Below are 24,763 nucleotides of genomic sequence, written 5' to 3' on the forward strand. Positions count from 1 at the left end.
AGAGCTTGACTTGCGGCCTAGCCAGTGATTACCTGCACATGTGTGGCGATCCTGATAGAAGCTGTCCCCACAGGTGGGCACACACTGCCCGTGCTGCATCAGGAGGGGAGGCTGGCAGGATGAGCACTCCAGGCCACTGGTACACATGGAGCACTGAGGCTGGCAGGCTGACTCCAGACAAGGATGAAGAAAGAAACAAGGAACCTCTGGTTAGCTCAAAGCCGCTACCCCGGAGCCGACCCTCACACAGCACAGTCCATCCCAAAGCTTTGGGATCACAGAGGATGAGAAAAAGGAAAATATTGTTAACAGCCATGATATGTACTGTAAATAGTTCATGTGAGGCACTGTTTAAGCGCTCTATATAGACGACGGGCCTCTTGGGGTACATATTATTAGCCACATTATACCAGACAAGGAACAGGGTTTGGGAGGGAGGTTGAGAAACTTGCTCAAGACCACAAGATATTGGCATTTGAAGCCAGGCAGTTGGTTTAGAAGTCTGTGATCTTTTCTTCTTATTAATAATCCTTAATACTTTTTGTTACTTTTGTTGGCAAGAAGGTCTCTAAGTAACTTCCAAATCAAGAAAGTAAGAACAAGTGATTGACTACAAAAATAATAATGAAAGTAACCAGCTCCTACTGAGCCTTGTCTATATCCTAGACACTCACCTAGGTATATAATAAGTATGACACACTTAATCCTCACAGAACCCACTGAGCAAAGTACAGGATTACCTCCAATTAACAGATATGAAAATACAGGGAACAGAAGGTTAAACACTCTTTTTTTTCAGCCTTTGCCTGGCAAACAGCACAAACTGGTACAGCCCAGAAGGCAAGAAATTCACCGACAGTTATATCCAGAGGAGAACTCAAGAAAACAGGAACATTCACTCTTACATAGAGAATTAGCCTCACAAGTTAGGAGTAAATTATGAAAGTAATGAAGATTTGACATCAACTCATCAAACACTGCTACGTAAGATATCCTCAGATGAACAAGAATTCTGATATGCACCTGAATGCATTCTAAATCCTCTGGTAACTGGAAAGAGAAAAGCACAAAAATAATTATCTGTGTTGCCAGGTGCCAGTGGCTCGTGGCTGATCCTAAGCCACTCAATGGATAAGACTGGAGGATCATAGCTCAAAGTTACATGAGCAGGAATCTGTGTGAGACTCTTATTTTCAATTAACCACCACACACAAAAAAAATCCAAAAGTGGAGGTGTGGCTCAAGTGGTAAAGGACTAGCCTTGAGCATAAAAACATAGGGACAGAACCAGAGCCCTGAGTTCAAGCCTCAGGACTGACAATAAAATAAAATAAAATAAAATATTAAATCAATTAGCTAAGTTAAATAAGTAAAAATCTGTGTGGCATGGACCAAGTCAGTTTCCATTTGGTTGCGTAGAAAAAACTGGCAGTTTTTAGCAAACAATCTTAGAAGTCTATGTCAATTTCTAAAACTATCTAAACTTATATCCTGGATTCATTGTGTTTTAGTAAATGACATTAAGCATCCTGATATTATTACTTCCTTGAAAGTTTCAAAAATGAAATAAATTCAATTGCCATTAACTAGTAACGGTCTAACCTCCACACCATCTCTCCTGAGAAGTACTAAATGACTGCAATATGTCAGAAGGAGAGGAAGCAACCAAGTGGCCCATGGATGATACGACGTCTGGTGGTTTTTAGATGTTGTGTGTGTCCTACATTCATTTCTGAGCCGCTCTTGGCCAAATCAAGCCTCAGGTTTGAGAACAACCCCTTTGCGGAATGCTTCTGGTTACCGTACAATCCCACCTCTAGGTTGGGTGCACCACCAGAGCCATACCTAAGCAGTGGCTGCCCGCTTGGTAAAATCCCAGACCACAGCTGTGTACACATCGTCCATTCTGCAGCAGCTTTGTAGGATCCTGACAGAGGTCACAGTGGTTTGGTGATTGAGAGCACGTCAAGCAGTCCGGGTGACAATGAACTAAAATCAAGGACAAAAGAACACTCAGTGAAGACTATATGATTTGGTTATATTCTCCCAAACGAAAAAAGCAAAGAATCATATGAGGTTTATACTTCATACAGCATACAAAGGACAAAAATCCAAATACAAGACAGGTACAAAAAGACCCCCATTTCAATGCAAGATTCCAAAGAACTACTCTATCTATCTGAAGTACCACTTTGTTTACCATGTCCTCAAATCAAATTTGTCAAAAGAACGGCCTTGTTAATGGAATAGCAACATCCTTTATGTGCTTTAAAACAATCAATAATTTATGGTATCCTGGCTTATGTTGCTCTTAAGCTCTGGCATGTATACAGTGTTCAGATAAGAAAAACCTATAATGTTTACCATTAGCTATTATCATTTATTTAAAAATACAGCCTGTTTTCTTCTTTGTCTTCAAAATCTTAAATCTCTTTCCAGTGTTTAGAATTATCAGTAACCTTAGCAGTAATTGTCAGCAAAGGACAATTTTCAGGTTTTAAAGTTGTCGAAGATCTAATTTTCAATGTACAACACATAATTTGATAAATATTTGCTTTGGAAAGCCCAGAGAGCCACTTTGGCAAAGGTAACATAATTAAACCATAAAGTTGTTTTATTTTTTTCCCTCGATAAAGTGACAGTGAACTTGGTGATTAGGCAAACTAAGGAGAGTGTAACAAGAACTGCCAGCATAAAAAAGTGTGGCCCATGGATAAAAACAATTAATTAAGAAATATGAATGGAAGAAAAAGCCAGTTCTCCAAGAGATACAAGACTTACAGGCAAATTACTGCTCAGCCAGAGCAACCCTAGTGCTTGCCAACAATTATTAACTGGAACTAATTCAACCCCAGGTGATTTGAAAGTAGAATGACAGAACAAGTAGATAACATTTCTTGCTTTTGCAAGAAATTAATGAGTCTTTAAACTTTAAAATCCCACCTGAGAAGGAAGTCTGTTTCATAGTTCACAATAAAGAAAAAAAAAAGCCACAACAAATGTTTTGTGATTTGTTGGGGGCCGAGTAACGCCATTCTAATAACTTTCTGCTGAGACCTGTAGTAGGGGTAAACAAGTGGACCTATCCTGCCCACCTGTTGTGCTGATAGGCTCCGGCACCCAATATAAGGAGGGGGGTTTGTGGAGAGACAGATTCCTGCCTTGATGAAGCTGCGTGGCGTTTCTGTGCTCCGGAGAAGCAAGGCTGAGTGCGGGAGGACAGTGGACCCTCTCCTCTCACGGCTTGGACTGGTTGGGGTGTGCTTTTCCCCATCCCTCCTCAAGGCGGACTGGGGACGAAGGACCCCGACAGTGATTATTCTTCGATATCAACAACGGACGGTAGATTCACCTTTACAAGTGTTGGAGCATTATATTTCTCGATTTTCATAATAATTTCCAAGCTAAAATAAGATCTACTTTATCAGCAAAGATATGGGGCAGGTCCGTGATTTTCCCAAGTTTGCCAATTCCATAGGCAAAGATTAATTGAAATCGCTTATCAGAAGAATGAAGAGACAATACCCTCCATTAAAAAAAGAAAGAAAACTGGATATCTAAAATAAAAAATAAAAAAAGTAAAGGAGGAGAATGAAGAGCCTCTCTCTGAAGGTTTTGGCAGTAAGATCACCTCAGCAGAAATGGATGGAATTATAGACCCACCTGCGGTACACTCTGCACAACACTGCCCTTTCACCACCAAGGCTAAGGTGGCCACAGGACATGGAGGACAAGAGGGCTGGTAACATGTGACTTGAGCTCCCCGGCATTCGCACACCTTGCAGGGTCCATCTTCCCACTCCTCTCCCTCCTGTGAGGAACAGCAGTAAAGAATGAGACTCTCATGAGGACACAGGGATGCGGAAGAGAGGCTGGGGTAAGGGAGACCTACAGTTCTCACAAGGACAAACTAAAGGGCACAGCAGAGGGAGTAGCCTATGTTTAGAAGGGCAGAGTTCTTCCTTTTATATTGGCTCCTGGTTTTTAAAAGACTTTCACTTTTGCTGGTACCAGAGCTTGAATGCAGCACTTCCTGTTTGTGTAGCTTTCTTCTTCATAATTGGTGCTCTACCCCTTGAACCATGTCACCAACCTGGCTTTTTGCTGGTTAACTGGAGACTCACAAATTTTTTTTTGCTCTGGTCAGCTATGAACCACAATCTTATAGTTATCAGTCTCCTAAGTAGGAAGAATTATAGGAATGAACCACTAGTATCTGGCCAAAACTGGCTTCTTTTACAAGTAAAATATCAGTCAAATGATTTTAGGCATGCTCGGAGATAAACTATTACAGTATGGGGAGGGATCAGATTATGGGAAGAAGCATACAAAATGTATTTCTAAACGTATATCCTCCTCCCCAGGCAAAAAAACATTTATAAAAAGTAAAAGTCACTTGGGGTGTGTGTGGGAAATACTGTGTAACTAGTAATAAACATAACTATTAAATATAACCTCAATAGTAGCCCATGGGAAATGTAGTTAACATTCTATGTGTTCTTATCACTGTCAGGATTAAAAAGCGAGTCATTATATTTTTTAAATTAAAGCTTTTGTGGGTCCAGATGTATCCTGGGCTTTCTCAGGTTAATATTCTCAGCCAAGCAAATTATGGTAATACACATGAAACGTTCGATTGAGAAATGTGAAGTGATTCTATGAGTAAACCCCTCTCACCCACCATCCTACTTGCCCTAACAGAAGGGCTAGGCAAGGACTCTAGGTCTAGAGTCCTTACTACAATGTACTGGGTGATGAGGAAGAAAAATAATCAAAATGGAAGACAAGTTTTATAAAGTGTGTACTAAGCTCATTGAAGTTAAACATACCAAGCAACCAATATGACAATGTTTGACAAAATGAATGAGACATATTAGAAAATGGAAGAATATTATCTTAAAGAAGCAGAAGAGAATTATTTTTCCACTTGGAGGCAACCTGGTTCCTTGCCCCTTATCCTTTCACATCCAAAACTTTAAACTTGGTGGAAATAACTGTGCTTGCAGTTTTCCTGCAAGAGAAGCCATGTGAGCTGGGCTCCATGGCTAACGCATGTAATTCTACTCAGGAGGCTGAAATCTGAACATTGCAGTTCAAAGCCAGCCCAGTTAGCTGACAAAAAGCTAGAAGGAGAATTGTGGTAGGGTACCAGACTTGAGCAAAGAATGCCGAGCAAGAGTGTAAGGCCCTGAGTTCAAGCCCTGTAACCCATATGGGGGGAGCATAGCTCGGGGATAGTGGGAGCCATACAGAATCACCCTGAGCCCTTAAAGTAGCCTAGAGGAGATAATGCTCAGCCATGTTTGGGAAGAAAGAACACTTAATCCTCAGAATCTCTTTCTTTGACATATTCATATGTAACAAAGTCCGCTGACAGTCAAATGTAGTTTTCTAGAGAAAGGTAAAGGACACAGTTATAGCCACAGAAATATAAGATAAAAAGATAAGCTAAAGCAAGGAGTCATAGTATTAAGATTATTCCTTCCTGATCAGGCATCAAACTTTGCTGTGAAAAATAGAGTTGCTGTTTCCCTATGGTAGTTTATGCAAATCGTTGCTGAAAATAATTGTATAAAGATCTATGAGCAAGTTAAAAATCTATACTTACTGGAATATGTTTAATTTCACTTGCATTTGAGGACATCTAGGAACAAAGAGAAATGCATTTATTATACTACTAAAAACACCATTAGGCTGATCTATTTAATTTTTCATTACGAGATATCCATTTCCCCAAGTACCATACGACTTCATTCACTTGTGATAAGTAGAGATAAAATCAGTCTGCATCAAAACAAAGAAATGCATACAAAAAGCAGGTGAAAACAACATTTGAGGAAATAGTTTTGAATTACTCTCATTTTGTATTTGAGAAGATAGCTTCAATTCCCCTCATGGTAAAGGGACTCGTGCTCAAAAGACCAAACTTACAAGAGCAAAATTTTGAATTTTGTGTGGCACCAGAACATTGTGGAGACTTATATTTACCAACAACAACTTGATTTACTTTAAATCCACTGGCTTTAATTTATCTCTGGAAATGGGTGAAAAAATTTAATATGATTATTGAGAAGAGACACACCCAACATTTACAGGAAACCTTTAATTTCCTCATTTCTGCTTTACTGTTTCTGTAGTACTAGCTGCTGAGCTCATGGAAGCCACACCCCCAGTGCTTCTGCTTTCATTTTGTTTTTTTTTCAGAGAGGGTCTCTTGCTTTTGCCCAAGGTATGCTCTGTCATGGTCCTCCTATCTCTACCTTCCAAACAGCTGGGATTACAAACCTATCCCCAGCCCCAGTCTCCTACTCCTTTTCAAAGGAGAATGACTAATCCACAAATATCCCACTGTGATACACTAAATAATGACAAGAGCACAATTCCAATGTTTTCAGCTTTCAAAATAACAAGAAAACACTGTTCTAACTGCATTACTCATATTATTTCAGTGGCCTCACAAGGTAAATGCTTTTTTTTCTATAATATATTTTATTGTAATTAATAGAAGGGTTACATTATATTCTCCAGATAGAAGGTACATTACTTCACAAACATTGATACCCCTTCTCATATTTTTGTCCCCATTTCCCTCCCTCCACCCTCTCCCCTTATCTTGTTTTCCCCCCTTCCTTATCCTATTTCAAACAAACTAATAAACATATATACAATATATAGGGCAGGGAGTTTGGCCTAATGGTTAAAGGGCTTGCCTAGCATGCATGAAAACTCGGGTTCGATTCCTCGGTACCACATACATAGCAAAAAGCCAGAAGTGGTGCTGAGGCTCAAGTGGTAGAGCTCTAACCTTGAGAAAGTCCAAGGACAGTGCTCAGGCCCTGAGCTCAAGCCCAGGACAGGCAAAAAAAAAAAAAGATTTTAAAAAAACATATATACAATATAGCAGATAATAAGGTAAGATACTGTAATAATATGAGATAACCAAGTGACAACAAAAGAGATGAGAAGTAACATAGTACATTAAGAACAACAATTACACATTATATGGAAATGCTTTTGTTATCCTTACTTTACAAGGAAGACCAAGTTATTTGTCCAAGGACACAGTTCATATGTAGCAATAGTAAGGATTTGAACCTAGAAACCTATACTACAGACTTGGCAAATCCCCAGAATATGAAATACTGGCAGACTGACAGGTCTAATTTACCTAAATCATTCACCATTTGGAGAACTTAGCCCCAATTTTCATAAACCTATACTGTTGGTCAGCAAAAGTTATACCTATGATCATTTGGCACATTTTTAAGAACATAAATCTGTCAACATTCCAAAATCCCATGTGGAAAAGGCAGCCTAAAATATGGCAAATTTGGGGAGATTGTGACAAATTTATTCTTCGGCACAATAGAGTAAACAAGTATAGATATAGGGAGAAATATCTGTGGAGAAATAGTTTCACATCACATCCAATGTATGAAAAACATACTACTTCTATGTACAAAAGAAATCTAGAACCTAGTTATATTTTACCAGTTCTTCTGTGGACCAAGCCACCTTTTTCAGGACTATTGCAAAAGTCAAACCAGCCCACCTACCTACACTCTCTTTTCCTTCATTCTTCTGGCCTAAGTAGCAACCTAGCTTATCCTTAGAACATAGCTTGCTTGGGAGAGACTCCAAGCTCCCCAGCTTCTACCATCTGTCTGAGGTTCCAGGCTATTTGCTAAAACTCACCTGCAAGTCCTATTCATCATTCACTTGGTTCTAGTCATACACACTCCTATGCTATTTCTTGAATATGTCAAGCTTATTTCATCAGTGACTTTCTATTCTTGTCACTCTTCCTGTTATTTCTCCCCAAATATACATCTGACTCATTCCCTCACTTACTTAAGGTATTTGCTTGGATTTATTTTTATATAAAAGTAAACTGTCTCAGTCCAGGAGTCAGTGGCTCATGCCTGTAATCTTAGCTACTCAGGAAGCTGAGGTCTGAGGATCAAGATTTGAAGCCAACCTAGGCAAACAAATCTAAGAGCCTTATCATCTATTAATTTGCAAAATGCTGGCAGTGGAGTGGAGGCATGGCCAAATGAAAGAGTACCAACCTTGAGAGAAATAAAACATCAAGAGCATAAGGCTCTGCTTTGAAGCCCCAATACCAGCAGGAAACAAAACAAAACCAAAACAAGAAGAGAAGGGGGAATGGGAAGGAGAAGAAGAAAAGCATCTGCCACCCAAGCTCACTCACTTAAGATGCTTTGTTCTTTAGGCAGTACTCAACAGCAGTAGGTGTTGGAGTTCATGTGCATATGAATGCCGTGTGTGTGTGTGTGTGTGTGTGTGTAAAAGAAACAAAGAGAGGGGAGAGGGAGAGAGGGAGAGAGAGAGAGGGAGAGGGAGAGGGAGAGGGAGAAGGAAAGAGAAGAGAAGAAAAGAGAAGAGAAGAGAAGAGAAGAGGAGAGGGAGAGGGAGAGGGAGAGGGAGAGAGAGAGGAATAAAGATTTGTATCCCCACATTAAAATGCAGAACAGGACAGGCCTGTGACATTCATTTCCCTAACTCCAATGCCTGGTATTTAGTATGTGCACAAATGATAAGATCTGTGAAGCAAATGAATGGGTAAGAGAACCTAGGAGGTAAGGAAAGTCTCCTTAGCAAATTAATTTCAAATGTGTAATGTTCAATGGTGCGCAGTTATGAGCTGATACTCACAAATGTTGCCTCTTCTTCATAAATGCAATAACCATTGCTTGCAATGCATTCAGGACAGCATTTTCCATCTAGATGAACTAGTTCTTCACCCTGCAGACACAGAGTTGTGGCATACATAGCAAATCAGCATCTCTAGTAGCAGTGATAAAGGGCCATGTGGCTTTGTCTCCCCACTGCAATGAGCAAGTTCATCTCCCCCTGTGTTGGTTTCCCAAGAAGCCTCTTCATCCTAGCATGAATCCAAATACTTTTCCTTCTCATCATGTGTGTGCTCTGCTCCACCACAAGTGCCTACCCAAGACGAGGAGCTCACACACACAACCAAGAGAATGCCATGGTCTGGAAAGGTAAATCTCAGGATCACACTATCATACAGGTCGAAGGTAAGAATTTGGTCATTCAAGCCAACATTTCCCTTAAATGCAAAATCCAGTATGCACAGAGGCACAGATGTATACCCATGCACAGATATAGTTTCAGGCATGAAGGGTAGAAAACTAATTTGTATCTAGTATTCTAAAGTCTTTACAACTGTTATGGAATTCATGTCTATTTCTTAAGAATACAAAACAACACTTGGAGAGTGTATTTTTGACACAGAAAGTCTTATCAATTTAAATGTCCAGTATCAATAACTCAAAATTGTTATTTTGCTATAAAATAGTAACTGCTTGCTCTTTAAAGTTTTAAATAATTATGAATTCCACATCTTAGTCAGTTTTCCCATCCACAGAATTTGCAATGAGAAACAAGAATTGCTTGCAATTTTTCCTGTGGGTACACTGACATCTAATACTTAGAGGATAAAGAAGACTCTTTAAAGAACTTTTTCCACTTTATCTAAACACATATCTACTTTCTAAAGAAAGGTAATGTTTCTGTAAGAGCTTCATATTTCATTTATAGTCTACATTACATTAAAAATAAGGAAATCATGTTAAATGAAAATTGAATGCTATAAAATTACATAAAGAGAATAAGCAATGATACTGTACAATTAAATCATGGCACGTAAGAAAAAATTCCAAGTGGAAGCATTAGCTGTGATCTGGTTACAAGGAATGGATTTTGAAGCCCTTTTCTACATTTCTTGAGGCTTCACGCTCTTGCAGAACAAATGTACACATTCTTAAATAAAGTAAGTCATAAACATAAAAGAAACACAAAATTACATAAGTTTAACTTTTTATAGTGCACATAAAGTCATATGCACTATATGGATATTATATGGATTACTTTCCATCAAAATTTCCTGACTGTCAGCAACTGACAGAGAGCAGAGGGTGCTATAGAGATCAAACATATTTACATATAAATTGTTTTGCAGAATCTTGAAGAATCAGGTGGTAGAAAAGGCATGGCCTAGAAACCCATTGAAATTTGCTTTCAAGGCATATAAGGAGATTTATATGCATGTAATCTAAGTTGCTTAAAACAATATTTTGAAACAAGACAGAGTATGTGTACTTCTATTTAAAAAAAAAAACAGAATGCATGAGAGATTCCTGAGTGCTCACTGCAGCACACAGACAAGAAAATGGGCCTCTCACTCATCAAAGAGCCTAGGGAACAAGGATTCAGTTTTGGTGAGGTAGGAAGTTCTAAATAGATAGTATATTTATAGAAGAAAGCTAGATGCTCCAAACCATGTAAGTTCACTGTGGAGGAGAGGGGGCCTGTTTCAACTAGCATTCCACTTTTGCTTTGAACAAAATGGTTTCATGAAGCAAATTCATTTACTTTCTCCTTTTCCCTCTCCCTCTCCCTCTCCCCCTCTCTCTCTCTCTCTTTCTCTCTCTTTTTCTCTCTCTCTCTCTCTCTTCTATCCCTCTCTCCCTCCCTCCTTCCTTCCTGTCTGTCTGCCTGCCTGAGACTGAATTCAAGGCTTGTACACTGTCCCTTAGCTTTTTCCCTCAGGGAAAAACTGGGTAAAACTCCAGTTTCAGCTTTTGGTGGTTAATTTAACAGTGTTACAGATTTTCCTGCCCTGACCATCTTCAAATCTGTCTTCGGATGTATAAGACATGGCCACTGGGCCCATTCATTTCATTTTTAAGAGGGTTTTCCTGCATAAGCCAGATTGAATCTGTTATCCCTGCCCCCATCGAATCCTATCAACAACTATCAGACCAGGGAATCTGATATAGGGTTTAACCTACCTATTACAAAAGGAAACACTCCTGGAGGGAATTTTCTTTCAATAGGAAAGGAAAAAGCACCCCACTTTAATGCATGCCAATCCTTTCCAAGGCATTTTGATAAAAATTTCATTTCCTCTACAATATTATATCCCAGTTGTGAATGCTAAGTCCTCTTAAGAGAAAAGAAATGTAATTTGATTTTTTCCATATGAATTTATGTTCAAAGGCATTATAAAATATAGAAAAGTGAAATCCATCATATTGTGCTAGTCTACCATTGATTTCCTTGTTTTTCAATGTCTAGAGAGTTAAATTGGTTATCTGAAAAACAGGGAGTGTGCCATTCTCTCCTTTTTTTAAAGGACAACAACAACAAAAAAATCACATGTGAATTCAGGTTGTTCAGAATGCTGTAGCTGATAACCAAGGTGGTGATGATGGTGGTAGCAGTACAGCTTTTTGTCTCTTCTAGAACTTTACTTCTCATCTTTTAGAATATGTGCATATACCAATACTTAATGTGTGCGTGATCCGTAAGATTAGACTCAAATGACCTCAATATTTCAGAAAAGCAAGAAGAGAATGAAGTAAAATTAAATAAAAATAGCAACAGTGCACTTCAGCTACCCTTCTGGCAGACCCAGTCACTTCCCTCAGGCTCCTAATACATTTAATTCATAGTTCCACAATCCTCAGTGCCACCACAGTGTAATTTCTGTTTATACATCTAGTTTCCCCCAAAGCCTGGGAATCTTAAGGTTATAATTCCAAGAATTGAGCCAAGGAGCCTAGGGCTTCCTGCTCTATCACTTGGGCAATGTTTCCAGCCAAGATAAATTGTGTGTGTGTGTGTGTGTGTGTGTGTGTGTGTCTGTCTGTCTGTCGTTTTCCCCAACAACAGTTTCCTCTAACTATCAATCCTCCTGCCTCAACCACCCGGGTTCCTAGAAATACAGGCATCTACCATATGTGTCTTATTCATATTTTTCACCACCATCAATACAAGCTGATGAAAAATTACTACATCCAGGTTTTTACTCGGTCATTAATCAAACCTGTTTACAGAAGTATGGTATATTTTTTAAAAGGCTGAGGGATATTTTTCATAAGATTAAACTTTGGTTACAATTTCACTACTGGTAGTGTTTCCAGTTTAGAATCTTCTAACTTATAATTTTGGGGAATGTGTCAATAATCTGGAAGGCAGTTATTTAGTTGATTAAAGATGTGGAATAGCAAGCATGCTTTAGAATTCTTCCATCTATGAAAGAAAAAAATGAGGTGGAGTAGAAGAGGATAATAGAGTGCTAAGAGGTGACTTGGTGATATGGGCTGGGTAAGTGTAAGGGGCACACTTCTCTTCAGCACTTGTTCCCCATCTTCCCCCAAAAGCACACATCAAGACATGGATTATGTCAGCACAGTCAGGACAAGAGAGACAGTTAACAAACCTACAAATGTATTACCAATAGGGACAATGAGTTGTTATTATCTGAGGGTGTTTTGTTTAGATTTCTATCACAGGGGACAGAAAATATATAGTTAAAGGACTTACCTACAAGGCACCGGGCCTCACTTCTATAATTCTCACTACTCTGGAGACTATACATTTAAGGATCAAGGTTCAAATCTAGCCCAGGCAGGAAAGTCTATTAGATTCTTTTTTTTTTTTTTTTTTTTGCCAGTCCTGGGCTTGAGCTCAGGGCCTGAGCACTGTCCTTGGACTTTTTTTTCTCAAGGCTAGAGCTCTACCACTTGAGCCTTAGCACCACTTCCGGCTTTTTTTCTATGTATGTGGTACCGAGGAATCGAACCCGGGTCTTCATGCATGCTAGGCAAGCACTTTAACCACTAGGCCAAACTCCCAGCCCTCTATTAGATTCTTACCTCCAGTTAACCAACAAAAAAGTGAAGCTATGGCTCAAGTGGTAGAGAACCAGCCTTGAGAGAAAAGAAAAAACAAAAAAAAAACAAAAACAAAAACACTGAAGGACTAGCACACACACAAAAAAATACCTTTCAATCTGCCAGGATTACATCTCCCCATTTTCTATAAATTCTGGCATATTAGACAAATAAAACCTCAGAAAATAACCCAGTATCCTCTGAGTAGACAAAGGAAGCAAGGAAGGTCCATCTCAGTTTGAAAGAGAAAAGAAAGGGCCCTAGCAACATTTCTCCTGATTTCTGTCCAATCATTCTGACTCTTCTAACAAAGAGAAGCGTGAGAACAAGAGTGAGATTGAGACAAGACAGAGACAGAGACACAGAGACAGAGAGAGATGAAGGGGGACGGGAGTGCCTAAAAAAAAAGGCAAGCCTGTCTTTTCCTGTTTCAGTTCTGCCAAGACCCCACTGGAGGAAGCAAGCTGAAGAACATCAGCTTTGTTTGGAAGGTTCTTCCTCCTTCAGCTCAGAACTGAGGAGATGAGAAGTTGGAAGATGAGAGGAATTAGAAAGAAAAACAATGTCTTCATGAACACCACTGGCTTCAGATCTTTCCACTTTCCCTTTCTACTAGAGTTCTCACCCCTGAGGGAAGCTGGTGGAGCGGATGGGAGAGGAGAGGGAGCAGGAAGAAACTTTAAAAGCAATTTGCTTTGCCACAGGTCAAGACTGAGTTCAAAGGGGGCTGGAGGGGATAAAAAGTATTTTGCCTAAAATATACAGCTATAGTCCACACAGAGGCTGCTTTGTTAGAAGCTTCTTGAAATTCTGCAGACAACAGAGGTCAGCAGAGTTAATTGTTTATGAGGTCCCTCCTGTTTTGTCTTAAAAACAAAATCCATTTTCTTTGCTTTCCCTGATCCACTGTAGCAGCCATCAGGTGTAGAACTCCCTTGGACAAAACGGCCAACAGGGTATGCAGCAAAGTCAGACCAACAAGCAATGAAGTCTAGATTAGGCCCCCAGCCCATAGCAAGTCCTTCTCTTTTATGTCTGTGACTCTGGGGGCTTCCAATCTGACCAGATGCACAAATAGCTAAAAGCTTCACCATGCTGCCCCTCATTGGCCTGCATCAACGCTAACATTGACTCTACATCATTGAATCTTTGGGCCAAAAGGCCCCCTTGAAACAAGAGCCATCAGCCTGTTCTCTCTGTTGCCAAGTAGTTCAGAATAGGAGCATGTCCACCTCTCCCAGTAAAAGGAGCCCCACAAGTCCACATGAAAATGCCTTCACTTCTTACCCGGGCACACTCCACCTTGGCACACTCTACAGTCTGGCAGGTCACTTGGCCATGGTGGCACATGCAGAACTCACAGGCTGAGAGCTTCCACAGTTCATCCTGGTATCGCAGGATCCCACTGGATGAGCAGCTGCCAAGGGGAGACAAACACTCCTCACAGCATTGTCCATGACGCCGACCCCGGCTCTGCCCCTAAGGAAACACAGATGGTGAGAGAGGGGACACTGTAAATATCCCATTTGAACCAAGCACTGGTGACTCACTCCTGTAATACTATAGCTACTCAGAAACCCAAGAATATGTTTTATTATATATAAAGAGTTGGTTTGTTGTAAAAGTGGTATAGATGAGTTACAATGACCTAAGTTAGGTAAAGAGTACATTTCTTTTCTTTTCTTTTCTTTTTAACAATGTCACCCCTTCTCTCTCTCCTAGTTTTCCCCTCCTGTCCCCATCCACAAGTTGCATACTTAATTTTTAACATAGTGTTTAGTGATTATCACTGCTGCATCTGTTCACCCTGTTTGTCCCTGTTTCTGTGTCCTCCTTCCCCTCCCAAAGACAGATAAATGAACAAATAAGACAAAAGGAAAAGAAAATAAAAATGGCAATGAAGAAGAAAAAACTCATTCCCATTTCTTGGAGTTTGCTTCAATAAATATTATTTTATGCGATCCTATTTACACATAGTCCTCTCCTAAGAATATCCTCTTTTGGTTTCATTCTATGTGAATGTCTGCAATGAACATAGTTCTGTGCTGGTAGCTTGAGTGTGGCCTTGTTTGGGATTTACTGAATAAATGCCCAAGAGTGGGATGGCTGGGTTATAGGGGAGATCTATGTTTAGTCATTTGAGGAAACTCCATACTGCTTTCCAGAGTGGGTAAACAAGATTATATCCTCATTAGTAGTATAGTAGAGTTCTCTTTTGGCCACATCCCTGCCAGCCTTTGTTACTGTTAGTATTCTTGATAACAGCCATTCTAACTGGTGTGAGGTAGACTCTTAATGTTGTTTTGATTTGTATTACTTTTATGGTCAGAGATAGTGAACAAATTTTCATGTGTATATTGACCATTCTTCTTATTTTGAAGTCTTTAATTCATTTATTAATTAAATTGTTTGAGGTTTTTTTTAGGGTATAGCAAATTTTGAGTTCTAAGTATATTTTAGACAGGCCCTTATCTGATGCATCATAGCTGAGAAAAATCTCCCATTCTGTGAAGAATACTGAGATTTGAGGATCAAGGTTTACCACCAGTCTAAGCAATAAAGTTTCTGAGATGCTTAGCTCAATTAACCAGCAAAACACTGAAAGTAGAGGTTTGGTTAAAGTGGTGGAGTGCCAATGTTGAGCAAAAAAGCTAAGCAGGAGTAAAAGGTCCAAGTTTAAGCACCAATCTGGCACAAAAAATAAGAGAAAGACATGAAACAAAAAATATCCTATCCAAGCTCAATGAAACAGAAAGCCAAAATATAACGTAGCAACAACACCCTGTACCTGACCCATGGGAGGCCTCCAGCCTAGGAAGTAGACCTTTCACATCTTTATATTTTATATAGCATACATAGCATGCCACATGTTTATTGTAAAACTTTTTTTTTTGCCAGTCCTGGGCTTGAGCTCAGGGCCTAAGCGCTGTCCTTGGACTTTCTCAAGGCTAGAGCTCTACCACTTGAACCTCAGCACCACTTCCAGCTTTCTTCTATGTACATGGTACCAAGGAATTGTGCATGCTAGGCAAGCACTCTACCACTAGGCCAAACTCTCGGCCCCTGCAAAACTTTTATTTGCCAGTCCTAAGACTTGAGCTCAGGGCCAGGGTGCTGTCCCTGAGCTAATTATTCCTCAAGGCTAACGCTCTACCAACTTGAGCCAAGAAGCAACTTCCTTTTCTGTAATTTAACTGGAGATAAGTATCTCATAGATTTTTCCTTCCTAAGCTGGCTTCAAATCTCCATTCTCAGATCTCAGCCTCCCGAGTACCTAGGATTGTAGGTATGAGTCACAGGCACCCTGCTCAAAACTTTTACTTCCCTCAAAGCATAGACTGGATGAAGAGATGAAATGTCTTCAATGAGCCAGAATCATACTTAAAAAGAAAACAAAACAAAACAACAAGAAGCAAAACACAAGCTCCACAGTGTGGAGTACCTTTTCACATCTTAGTGGAAGGCAGGTCTGTGTGTGACACCTGATCTCTCCTTGGTCACAAGTACACGTGGTGCAAGCATCTTCAGTCCACTGCTCACCATGCTGAAGGAAGAGCAAAAAGTAGTTTATCACAGACACACACCCCAAACACAAACACAGACAAACATTTTTATGTATTGACTTTTTTCATTTGTTTTTGTTCCTCTGAGATAAGGTGTCATTACACAGCTCAGGCCGGCTTCAGGCTCAACAGCCTCCTACCTTGGCCTCTTTGCCAGTGCTGGGATAGTAGGCACATAGCACCCCACCTAACTTTTACTATATTTTTAAAATGAAGCCATGGTGAATGTTCTCTAGATAAGTGATACTAATTACATAGAAATGGCTTCTAACAAAGAAGTCGATAATATCCAAAGGGTACTTTGGATTTTCATTTGACTAGATTCATTTCAGTTAGGCTAGGCATTCACTCAAACACATAAAAAGCTTGAGAACATAGAGATGGATAGAAAGAACCCTATTGGCTAGACAATTTTCAGGTCTCCTTTGCCAAGAAACCAGGTCTCATTCCCGAACTCTCTGCCTCCCTTGCAGCTACCTGAGGAGATTTCACAGGAAATTTGCTCAGGTAAGGGAAGTCAAGGAAAACAAATTCTTCTCAGTCTTTTCTTCTATCAGCCTGTAGCAATGGCTATGTGAAGATGAGCTGCCTAGAACTACAGAAGCCATCTTGTGGACATGAGCATACCAAAATAAGGAAAAGACAGACTAGTCATAATAAATACATGCTTACAATTCTATGTACTCAACAGGCATGGGAATGAGGCTCAAAAGTTTGGGGCCAGTCTGAGAAAAAGGTGGTGAGACTTTATTTCAAAAGCAAAATTAAAACAGAAAGATGGAAGAGATGGCTTAAGTGGTATGGCAAGGCCCAGGGGCAGCAGGGAAGGAGATTAATACTAACATGACAGTATCATTAATTCTTCAATTGAGCAACCCTATAGCTGCCCTAATACAGGCTGAAATCATAAATGGTGTAATTTTAGTAAGACTGGGTGTTGACTAAGAGATTGAATGGTATAATTTTAGCCACTTTCTGAGGGACATCTGTGTCAGTTGCAAGTGAGTCCCCTCAAGATGAACATTGCCCTGACCCATGAAGACATCATGAGAGCTGCATATGTAACCCCCGGTGAGATGGTGTATTTCTAACACAGATAAAAATCCTTGTCCAATTAGTTACTTCATTCAGATTGCAAGTGACTCATGTAGAGTACATAGGATTTCTATTTCAGATTCTCTACTGACAGCTATAATACCAATCTTTTCAACCTTCCCTGGAATGCCTGGCAAGTAAGAGAAGAAAGAAGTTGGGTTTATGTTTTTGTGTTTTGCTGTAAAATAACATAGCCTTCTTTTGAAATAGCTGGGAGCTCCTAAAACAGAACATCCATTCAATGTGTTGAACTCATCTTTACTTGATGGCTACCATGAATTAGGTAAGGTTGTCTAGACTATTCCGAAACTACTTCCAAGTTGCGAGTTATCACCACCAGCAGCCCCTCATCTCCCTCTCTGTCCCACCAGCACCTCCATTTTTCCTTCCAGTGTACACAGGAGGGTGTCACTAGATACCACTACATGAAATCCAGCCAAAGAAGACATTCTCTGAATAGTCCCAAGGGTTAGGTGAAACTGATGGTTACCAATGACAGCTCTTTCTTTAGGGTAAGACCATAGTTAGGTTCACCATGGCTTCTATACCAGGTACTACTTGCCAGTGCATTCCTTCATAGTTATAATCCAATCCCACTTTATTTTTTTCATAAAGTCCTTCCATGAAGACAAGAAAAAGCCTATTTATGCACCGAGTTACTAATCCTAGCCCACAGTGAGGCATGAGGGCGGGAAGATTCAGTGGGTGAGAGGCAGACACACATGTGTGTGAATTAGGTCAAGACCCCTACATAGAGCACATCAAAGGTTACCTTGTACACCCGGCCAGCTGCAGAGCAGGATGGTGAACACTGAGGGCAGCATTTTCCTGGGACATGGACCACAGCTTCATCCTTAACACCATCAAAGGGGAGATTAATAAAATCTACCTCAGTAGGAAAATTGCATTCACAGCCAACTCAACCATGTGCCTCAAGCGTCCATAACAACCATTTCCTCTCATTATTTATTAGTCACCTGAGGCTCTTATAAGATTAGCACTTCCAAGGTCAGTGTGACCCTGAGAAAGTTTATACTAATTCTATCCCTTTCTAAGAACAAATAAAAACATGAACAACAATACAATAATAACAGCCCACAATGTTCTAAGGCTTTACACAGCCTTAGGAATAAATGCTCTTATTTCTATTGAAGTGAGAGGGTAAGATCAGAAGAGTAAGATCATAAGCAACGTTCTCAAAGACATACAATTCATAAGCTACTGGCAAATAGCTGGGATGAAACTTCAGAGTATCAACCACATTGATACTAAGAAATACACAAGCTCCTTCTGCTCACCATTAATGTCCACTGTGTCCAGGGTCTGGTGGCTCATACTTGTAATACTGGCTATTCAAGAGGCTGAGATCTGAGAGCACAACAAATCACCAGTCTTAAGTGCAAAGGCTAAGGTATTGGGTACATGCCTCTGTACCAGCACAAATAAAAGGAATAAGAGAAAAAGGAGAAGGAAGAGAAGGAGGAGGAGGAGGAAGAAGAAAAAGAAGAGGAAGAGGAAGAGGAAGAGGAAGAGGAAAAAGAAGAAGAAGAAGAAGAAGAAGAAGAAGAAGAAGAAGAAGAAGAAGAAGAAGAAGAAAGAAGAAGAAGAAGAAGAAGAAGAAGAAGAAGAAGAAGAAGAAGAAGAAGAAGAAGAAGAAGAAGAAGAAGAAGAAGAAGCAGCAGCAGCAGCAGCAAGAAGAGAAGGGAGAGGGAGAGGAGAGGGAAGACAACTTGGAGAGGAGGAGAGTGTTCCAAATGCAAAGAATTAGCATGGGAGGGACATGAAAAGTATCCTTGATGAAGTACAAAGTGAACATTATAGTTTCGTGTTTCCTGCATTTGGAATGCAAGAGAGCTGGTGAGTGGGAATGACAGATTTTATTGCCGTAGAAGAGAGCTACACTATATGAAAACTTGTCAGACCATCGACTAGGAGACATACTATTTCCTAGTACCTAGCCATAGATCCAAGGTCATCAGCCTGGACACTAACCATTGTAGCTTTCAAACAATGAGTATGGATAAGTTTCTCCAGATCAAGAATGAGTACACAGAAAAACTGTGTGTGTGGAGGCGGGGAGCCCTGAAGGATTAATTGCAAAGAAGGATAAATATCAGATAAATATCATCCATTCTACTTATTTTGGGATTCAAAGGGGTTATAGAGAACTGAGTCCTCCTCAGTAAAATAAAGTTCAACAGAAATAATCAAGTAAGTTCATTTGTTTTACTTGAACTAACAGTTCTCTGTGTGTGTGTGTGTGTGTTACTCCAAGACTCTTTGCATGCTAAGTATGAGCTCTTTTTCTTCAAGATGTGATGAAAACACAGATAATCTTGAGGAAATACAGGAAAGCAAGGAATATCATCTAATGGAAATAAACTAGAGAGACCAGAACAAGGCTCATTCATTTCAATTATTTTCTGCATCCTTGTGTCTTTAAGAATAAGGACATATACCTTTCCTCCCATAAAGGGAGAGCACCTCTCATTCAAGTGTCTTACAATCTGCTTCAGAAGCAGAACCACTTTTGTAGTTCATATGATCCACTTTAGGGACAAAGGTCAAATGACCTTCATGCAACTTACATTTACCTAAGTTCCTTCGATGTAGACTATCCAATATGCCATGGTAACTTACTTTTGGAGAGCCTATCTTGAATCTATTTTAAGGAGAAAGTATGAATGTTCTGAAGATTCAGAGAAAGAAAAAAATTCTGAATATCATTTACTATAGAATTTTATTTATTTGGGGGCTGGCTATGGCTTATATCTAGGATCCCAGCAGAAAGCAGAGACTGAGATAATCACCAAAGGCAGGAAGTTAGAGAGGCCTCATCTTAAGCATTTAGGTGGGTACAGTGGTTGGTGCTGATGGGTCATCCTAACCATGCAGGAGGTTTAGGAGGAATAAGGTCCAGATCTGTCCTAGACAAAAACTTGAGATTCCATTAAAAATCTTTAAAGCAAAAGGGACAGCGGATGTGGCTTATGTCATAGAGCTTCTTCCTGGCAAGCCCAAGAACCCTACTTCAAACCCTACTACCAAAAAATAAAACAAAGTTCTGTTAGATGCAGGAATATATAGACTTTATCAAATGGAATGAAACCTTAATAGGATGAACCTCAAACAGAAAAATTAAGATAAAATAAGAAGAAACATCACAGTAAAATGGTCACCAAAAAAAATGTTTTCTTGGGGTGCTGGGGATTGAACTCAGAATCTATATGCTAAGCAAGAATTCTATCATTGAGCAACATCCTTAGCCCTGCAAATTATTAAATATAAATCCATATTGAAGGTTGTAGTGACTATAAACTTAAGCTCTCCTCATGACTGAAGAATAAGGTTATTAGAAATGAAGGGAAAAATGGTAGGAGAGAACAGGATTGGCAAAGAAAGGAAAGGTGGGCATAACTTCAGATTCATAGCTGTGGTGGGAAAATAAGTGCAATTATAGCAGATGTGACTTATTAAGACCAACCTAGGAGGAAAAACCCTGAAATTAGAAGTAGACATACATTAAATACACAAAATATGTTGATGTGGTCATAATGGTATGAGCCCTACATGGTTGTTCTAATACTGAATGGTGGTATTAAATCAACAAAAAAATGAGTCTAAATGATACGATGGTGATTATTTTTAAATTATCACAACAAAAATGTAGATTTATGCACAGTTTGGTTGAGATCCAAGTATTTTCTCTTATTATCTTTAAGTAGCTGTACAAAGGGGTTTCAATTCATCATGTCAATTTATAAGTGTCATTCATCTTGATCAGTGTCGTCCTTTTCATCATTCTCCCCGAGAGATCAATGCATCTTCAAGCCTTCAGAATGCTTGCATATCACGTTAGCTATAAAAGTATGGTAATAAACTTCATCTTTTTTTTACCCTTTATTATGTATATGGATGCAAACTATGAGTGGATGCTGTGCATGAAGCAAAACTTCATGTTTAATGTTTCCTCAAATGTGAAATAGTACTTTCTCTTACTCAACGTTTCATATGCGGTGTGGGGTTTAGTTTTGAAGATGCACAGCAGATCTCACTGAGTTGATCCCCGCTTCCCTCCTCCTCACTTCCTTTATTGTAATGGTGGCGAACTGCATGATAACCTTTTCAGGATGAGGATTCACCCTACCCAATATGTTAATCAAAGTTTGTTTCATCGTTGGAAGAGCAGAGAAGCAAGGCATTAGGCAGCTCTACCAGGAAGCTTATTTGTAATCTCCAAGCTAGGACAAGATTGGTGATGAACCGGGAGAGCATATGAGTAGTGTGGACAAATGCAATCCAGTCTTGCAATTAAATGCACATTCTCTCTATTTGACATTTAGCACTTCTTGTGTAATTGCCCTTTGTCTGCCTTTCAAAACACTGCCCAATTGTCACCAGGCGCCATGTTATTGATTTTGCTTTATTTGATACAAAGTGTCGCTCTGTATCAACTAAATGTTGGCTTCTAGCTTCTTCTAAGATCAAAAAATGAGCTATTTTTTTCCACTGGAGGCAAAATTCCTCTCACAGTTATCTGTCAACTGACATGAAGCTTTCACAGGAATTTCTAGCATAGCCAAAAAAAAGGCTATAAAATACTACCTATACCACATTTATTTGCAATTGAGCTTCTCTACCATATTTTTGTAAGAGCCTAATGTTTGGAAAATCAGATTGGCTTTAAATGAAAAACGAGATCCTAGTATCTTAAACATCCCCAGAGAAAAATCTTTCGGTAATGTGAATCATTATCCTATCAGGAATAAATTGTGTACATCTGGATAACCATGTCCACAAATATGTCTATGTCTTTAAAAAGCAGATTCTATCTACGCACAGAAAAACAATTAACAAAAACTGATCAGATTACTAACTTTCCCAGATGTTTAGCCTGACAGTTTTGGAACATCTGCAATTCAGGCTGCAGGCTTCCTTGTGTGTCCCCTCAAGGCTCAATTTCATTATGAAACAATTAGCCTAAATGGCTGTAATTAGACCTATCCTGTAGCCTCTAAGGGGAAAAGAAACATCTCAGAGGTGGTGTCTAAAGGGGTAAAGAAAGCAAAAGAGCCTGACTTCTAGTTCCTAATGGGTCCCAGACTCTGTGGCAGAATCTCAGAAGAGACTCAAAGCTCTTGTGCAGTTAACAGACTGTAACAGATACACTCTGAGGTCGTCTTCCTTACCTGGTTACAAAACAGAGGTGGACACTGAGCTGTGAAGCACTGAGGGAGTCCATTTCTGCACACACATTTGGCACACTGGCTCAGTCTCCAACCTTCCCCATCCTGAAATACATGGCCTTCATAGGTACAGGGCTCTGGAAGGTCAAAGGAGTAAGGATTAATACACAAAATGTATTTGCTAATTTCAGGATTGACTGCCTGGGTGCACAAGTCAGGACTATAGTGAAAAGAAAGTCTCAGAGTTCAATGCTCTGTTGTCACAGCTTTGCAATTCAACATATATGTTTTGCAAGTGAAGTCAGGTAGACTTGCACCTCAGCTCATACCAGTTCTATCATACTACCTTCCTGGGATGGTTCTCAGACACCCTACACCTTCCACCTATAGCAGGGACTTAGTTCCAGGAGGGTACAAGTGACAGAATGAGACCCAACAGGGGCTCCACGCACTCCTTGAGTATTCTTTATTTTTATTTATTTTTTTTTTTTGTCAGTCATGGGCACTGTCCTTGAGCTAGTCAGCAAAATACTACCTCCCAGCCCTTGAGCCCCAGTGCCAGTTCTGGTTTTCTGGTAATTAATTTGTGATTAGAGTCTCAGGAACTTTTGGTGCCAGGGCTGGCTTTGAACCATAATCCTCAGATCTCAGCCTCCTGAGTAGCTAGGATTACAACATTAGCCGCTGCACTTGGCTACTCCATGACTATTCTTAAGCTTAGGGAAGCACATTATATAGTAAATAAAAGACAGACAGACTGAAAGAGAGAACACAAAGACAAAGTGATCACTTCTCCACCCTATGCTTTTTGAACAAGGGACATTGCATTCTCACAAAATAGGTGGTTGGCCCTATTTAATGTCCCAATCTCTTAAAGCAAAATGTTTCCAATGCATCTTTTTCATGGAAGGAGAGTGAGAAAGCTTCCAATGACCTAGGAAAGAATCCCAGTAACTCAGACCACACAGACCCTTGCCACCTTCCACCTGGTGTTTGTGTATTTTCACAGGCAGAGTTATTTGGCTGACAGAAATGGTATCAGCTAGTGAGTGATACATGAAATGCACAGGCAAGCATTCTATCTACTTTTATCATTCCTTCACATACATTTTAATCCCTGAAATCCTTCTCCAAAGCAAAGGATTGCCAGGAATGAAGTTAAGTAGAGACTGGAAATAAACATGTGGAATTTTTTTTAAGAGTAAAAGGTAGAATAGAATGTAGCATCCAGGTGCTACTAGATAAAGGATTCTAGTTATCATATGTCAGAAGAAAGCATTACTGCAACAACAACAATATTTCCTGTTTATCATAAAGTCTGTAATAAGAGTTATAAAAATGGAAGGAAACACACCTCTTCGACACGTAATTATAGGGATACATAAGTCAACCAGATTCTCAGGAGAGGACCTGGAAGCTTGGCCCTGGCTTGCTATTCAAAAGGCAGGTGTCTTAGTTTGAAGTAGAGATAATGTTGTCAGTGGGCATATAATAAAGACAAATGCAAGATCTCCTCCTTGTAGAGTGTATCATTTTAAAGACCAGCCTATACAATCAGTACAATACTACACAGAAAATATAATTAGTCTTTCTCCCTACCAAAGGGACAGAAGGAACTTCCACAGCCTTGAGAAATCCTACCAAAGACTGTTTCTCTACTCAATCCCCCAGAAGCTGTAAATGCAGAGGTCTGTAGTTGAACAAGGCAAAATAAATAAACCAAATATTCAAATAATCCTGAATGCCTTATTTCTAATAAGGAGTGGGGCGGGGAACTTTGAGGCACACTGGACAAGGAAGAGATAGAGTGCCACCATGTAATCCCAAAGGAAGAGAAGGTCCCTTTCTCAAAGCTCATACTCACTCCCAGGGCCCACACAGATCGGGCAGCAGCTTCCTGCAGGGATGAATTCCAGCTCCTGAGATCCACATGACAATGGTGGGCAAGACTGCTGGGTGCATCTTACTTCTCCACGATTGCAAGAACACCTCCCACATGGGAAAGAGACCCACTCTGTGCCATGCTGTGCCAAGGAAAAAAACAAAACAGAAGATTCATTCCAGAATATAGGCCAGCCAAGCCAACATACATCTCCTATTACACAAATTGAGGACAGCTACTCTGAGACTGCACTACTGAGTAGAGCGTTTGCAATATTCAAGTCAGAAAATTTTTCTTAATGGACTACCTTTCAAT

General features: G+C 39.8%; 1 protein-coding gene across 1 annotated transcript in view; it reads right to left on the minus strand.

Moving 5' to 3' along the window:
- Fras1 (Fraser extracellular matrix complex subunit 1) overlaps window positions 1-24,763 on the minus strand; it is a 272,346-nt gene that overhangs the window by 231,799 nt on the left and 15,784 nt on the right. Inside the window, exons 4-13 of the mRNA XM_090343975.1 lie at window positions 24,431-24,590; window positions 22,570-22,703; window positions 18,153-18,233; window positions 16,165-16,266; window positions 14,010-14,201; window positions 8,677-8,766; window positions 5,609-5,644; window positions 3,664-3,811; window positions 1,846-1,989; window positions 33-167 (exon numbers count right to left, since the gene is read on the minus strand). Of these exons, the coding sequence (XP_090200101.1) occupies window positions 33-167; window positions 1,846-1,989; window positions 3,664-3,811; window positions 5,609-5,644; window positions 8,677-8,766; window positions 14,010-14,201; window positions 16,165-16,266; window positions 18,153-18,233; window positions 22,570-22,703; window positions 24,431-24,590 (1,222 nt within the window). The remainder of the gene's footprint in view (window positions 1-32; window positions 168-1,845; window positions 1,990-3,663; window positions 3,812-5,608; window positions 5,645-8,676; window positions 8,767-14,009; window positions 14,202-16,164; window positions 16,267-18,152; window positions 18,234-22,569; window positions 22,704-24,430; window positions 24,591-24,763) is intronic.

Source organism: Megascapheus bottae, chromosome 13 (genome assembly GCF_031878675.1).
Source record: "Megascapheus bottae isolate mThoBot1 chromosome 13, mThoBot2.hap1, whole genome shotgun sequence".
Taxonomy (NCBI): Eukaryota; Metazoa; Chordata; class Mammalia; order Rodentia; family Geomyidae; genus Megascapheus; species Megascapheus bottae.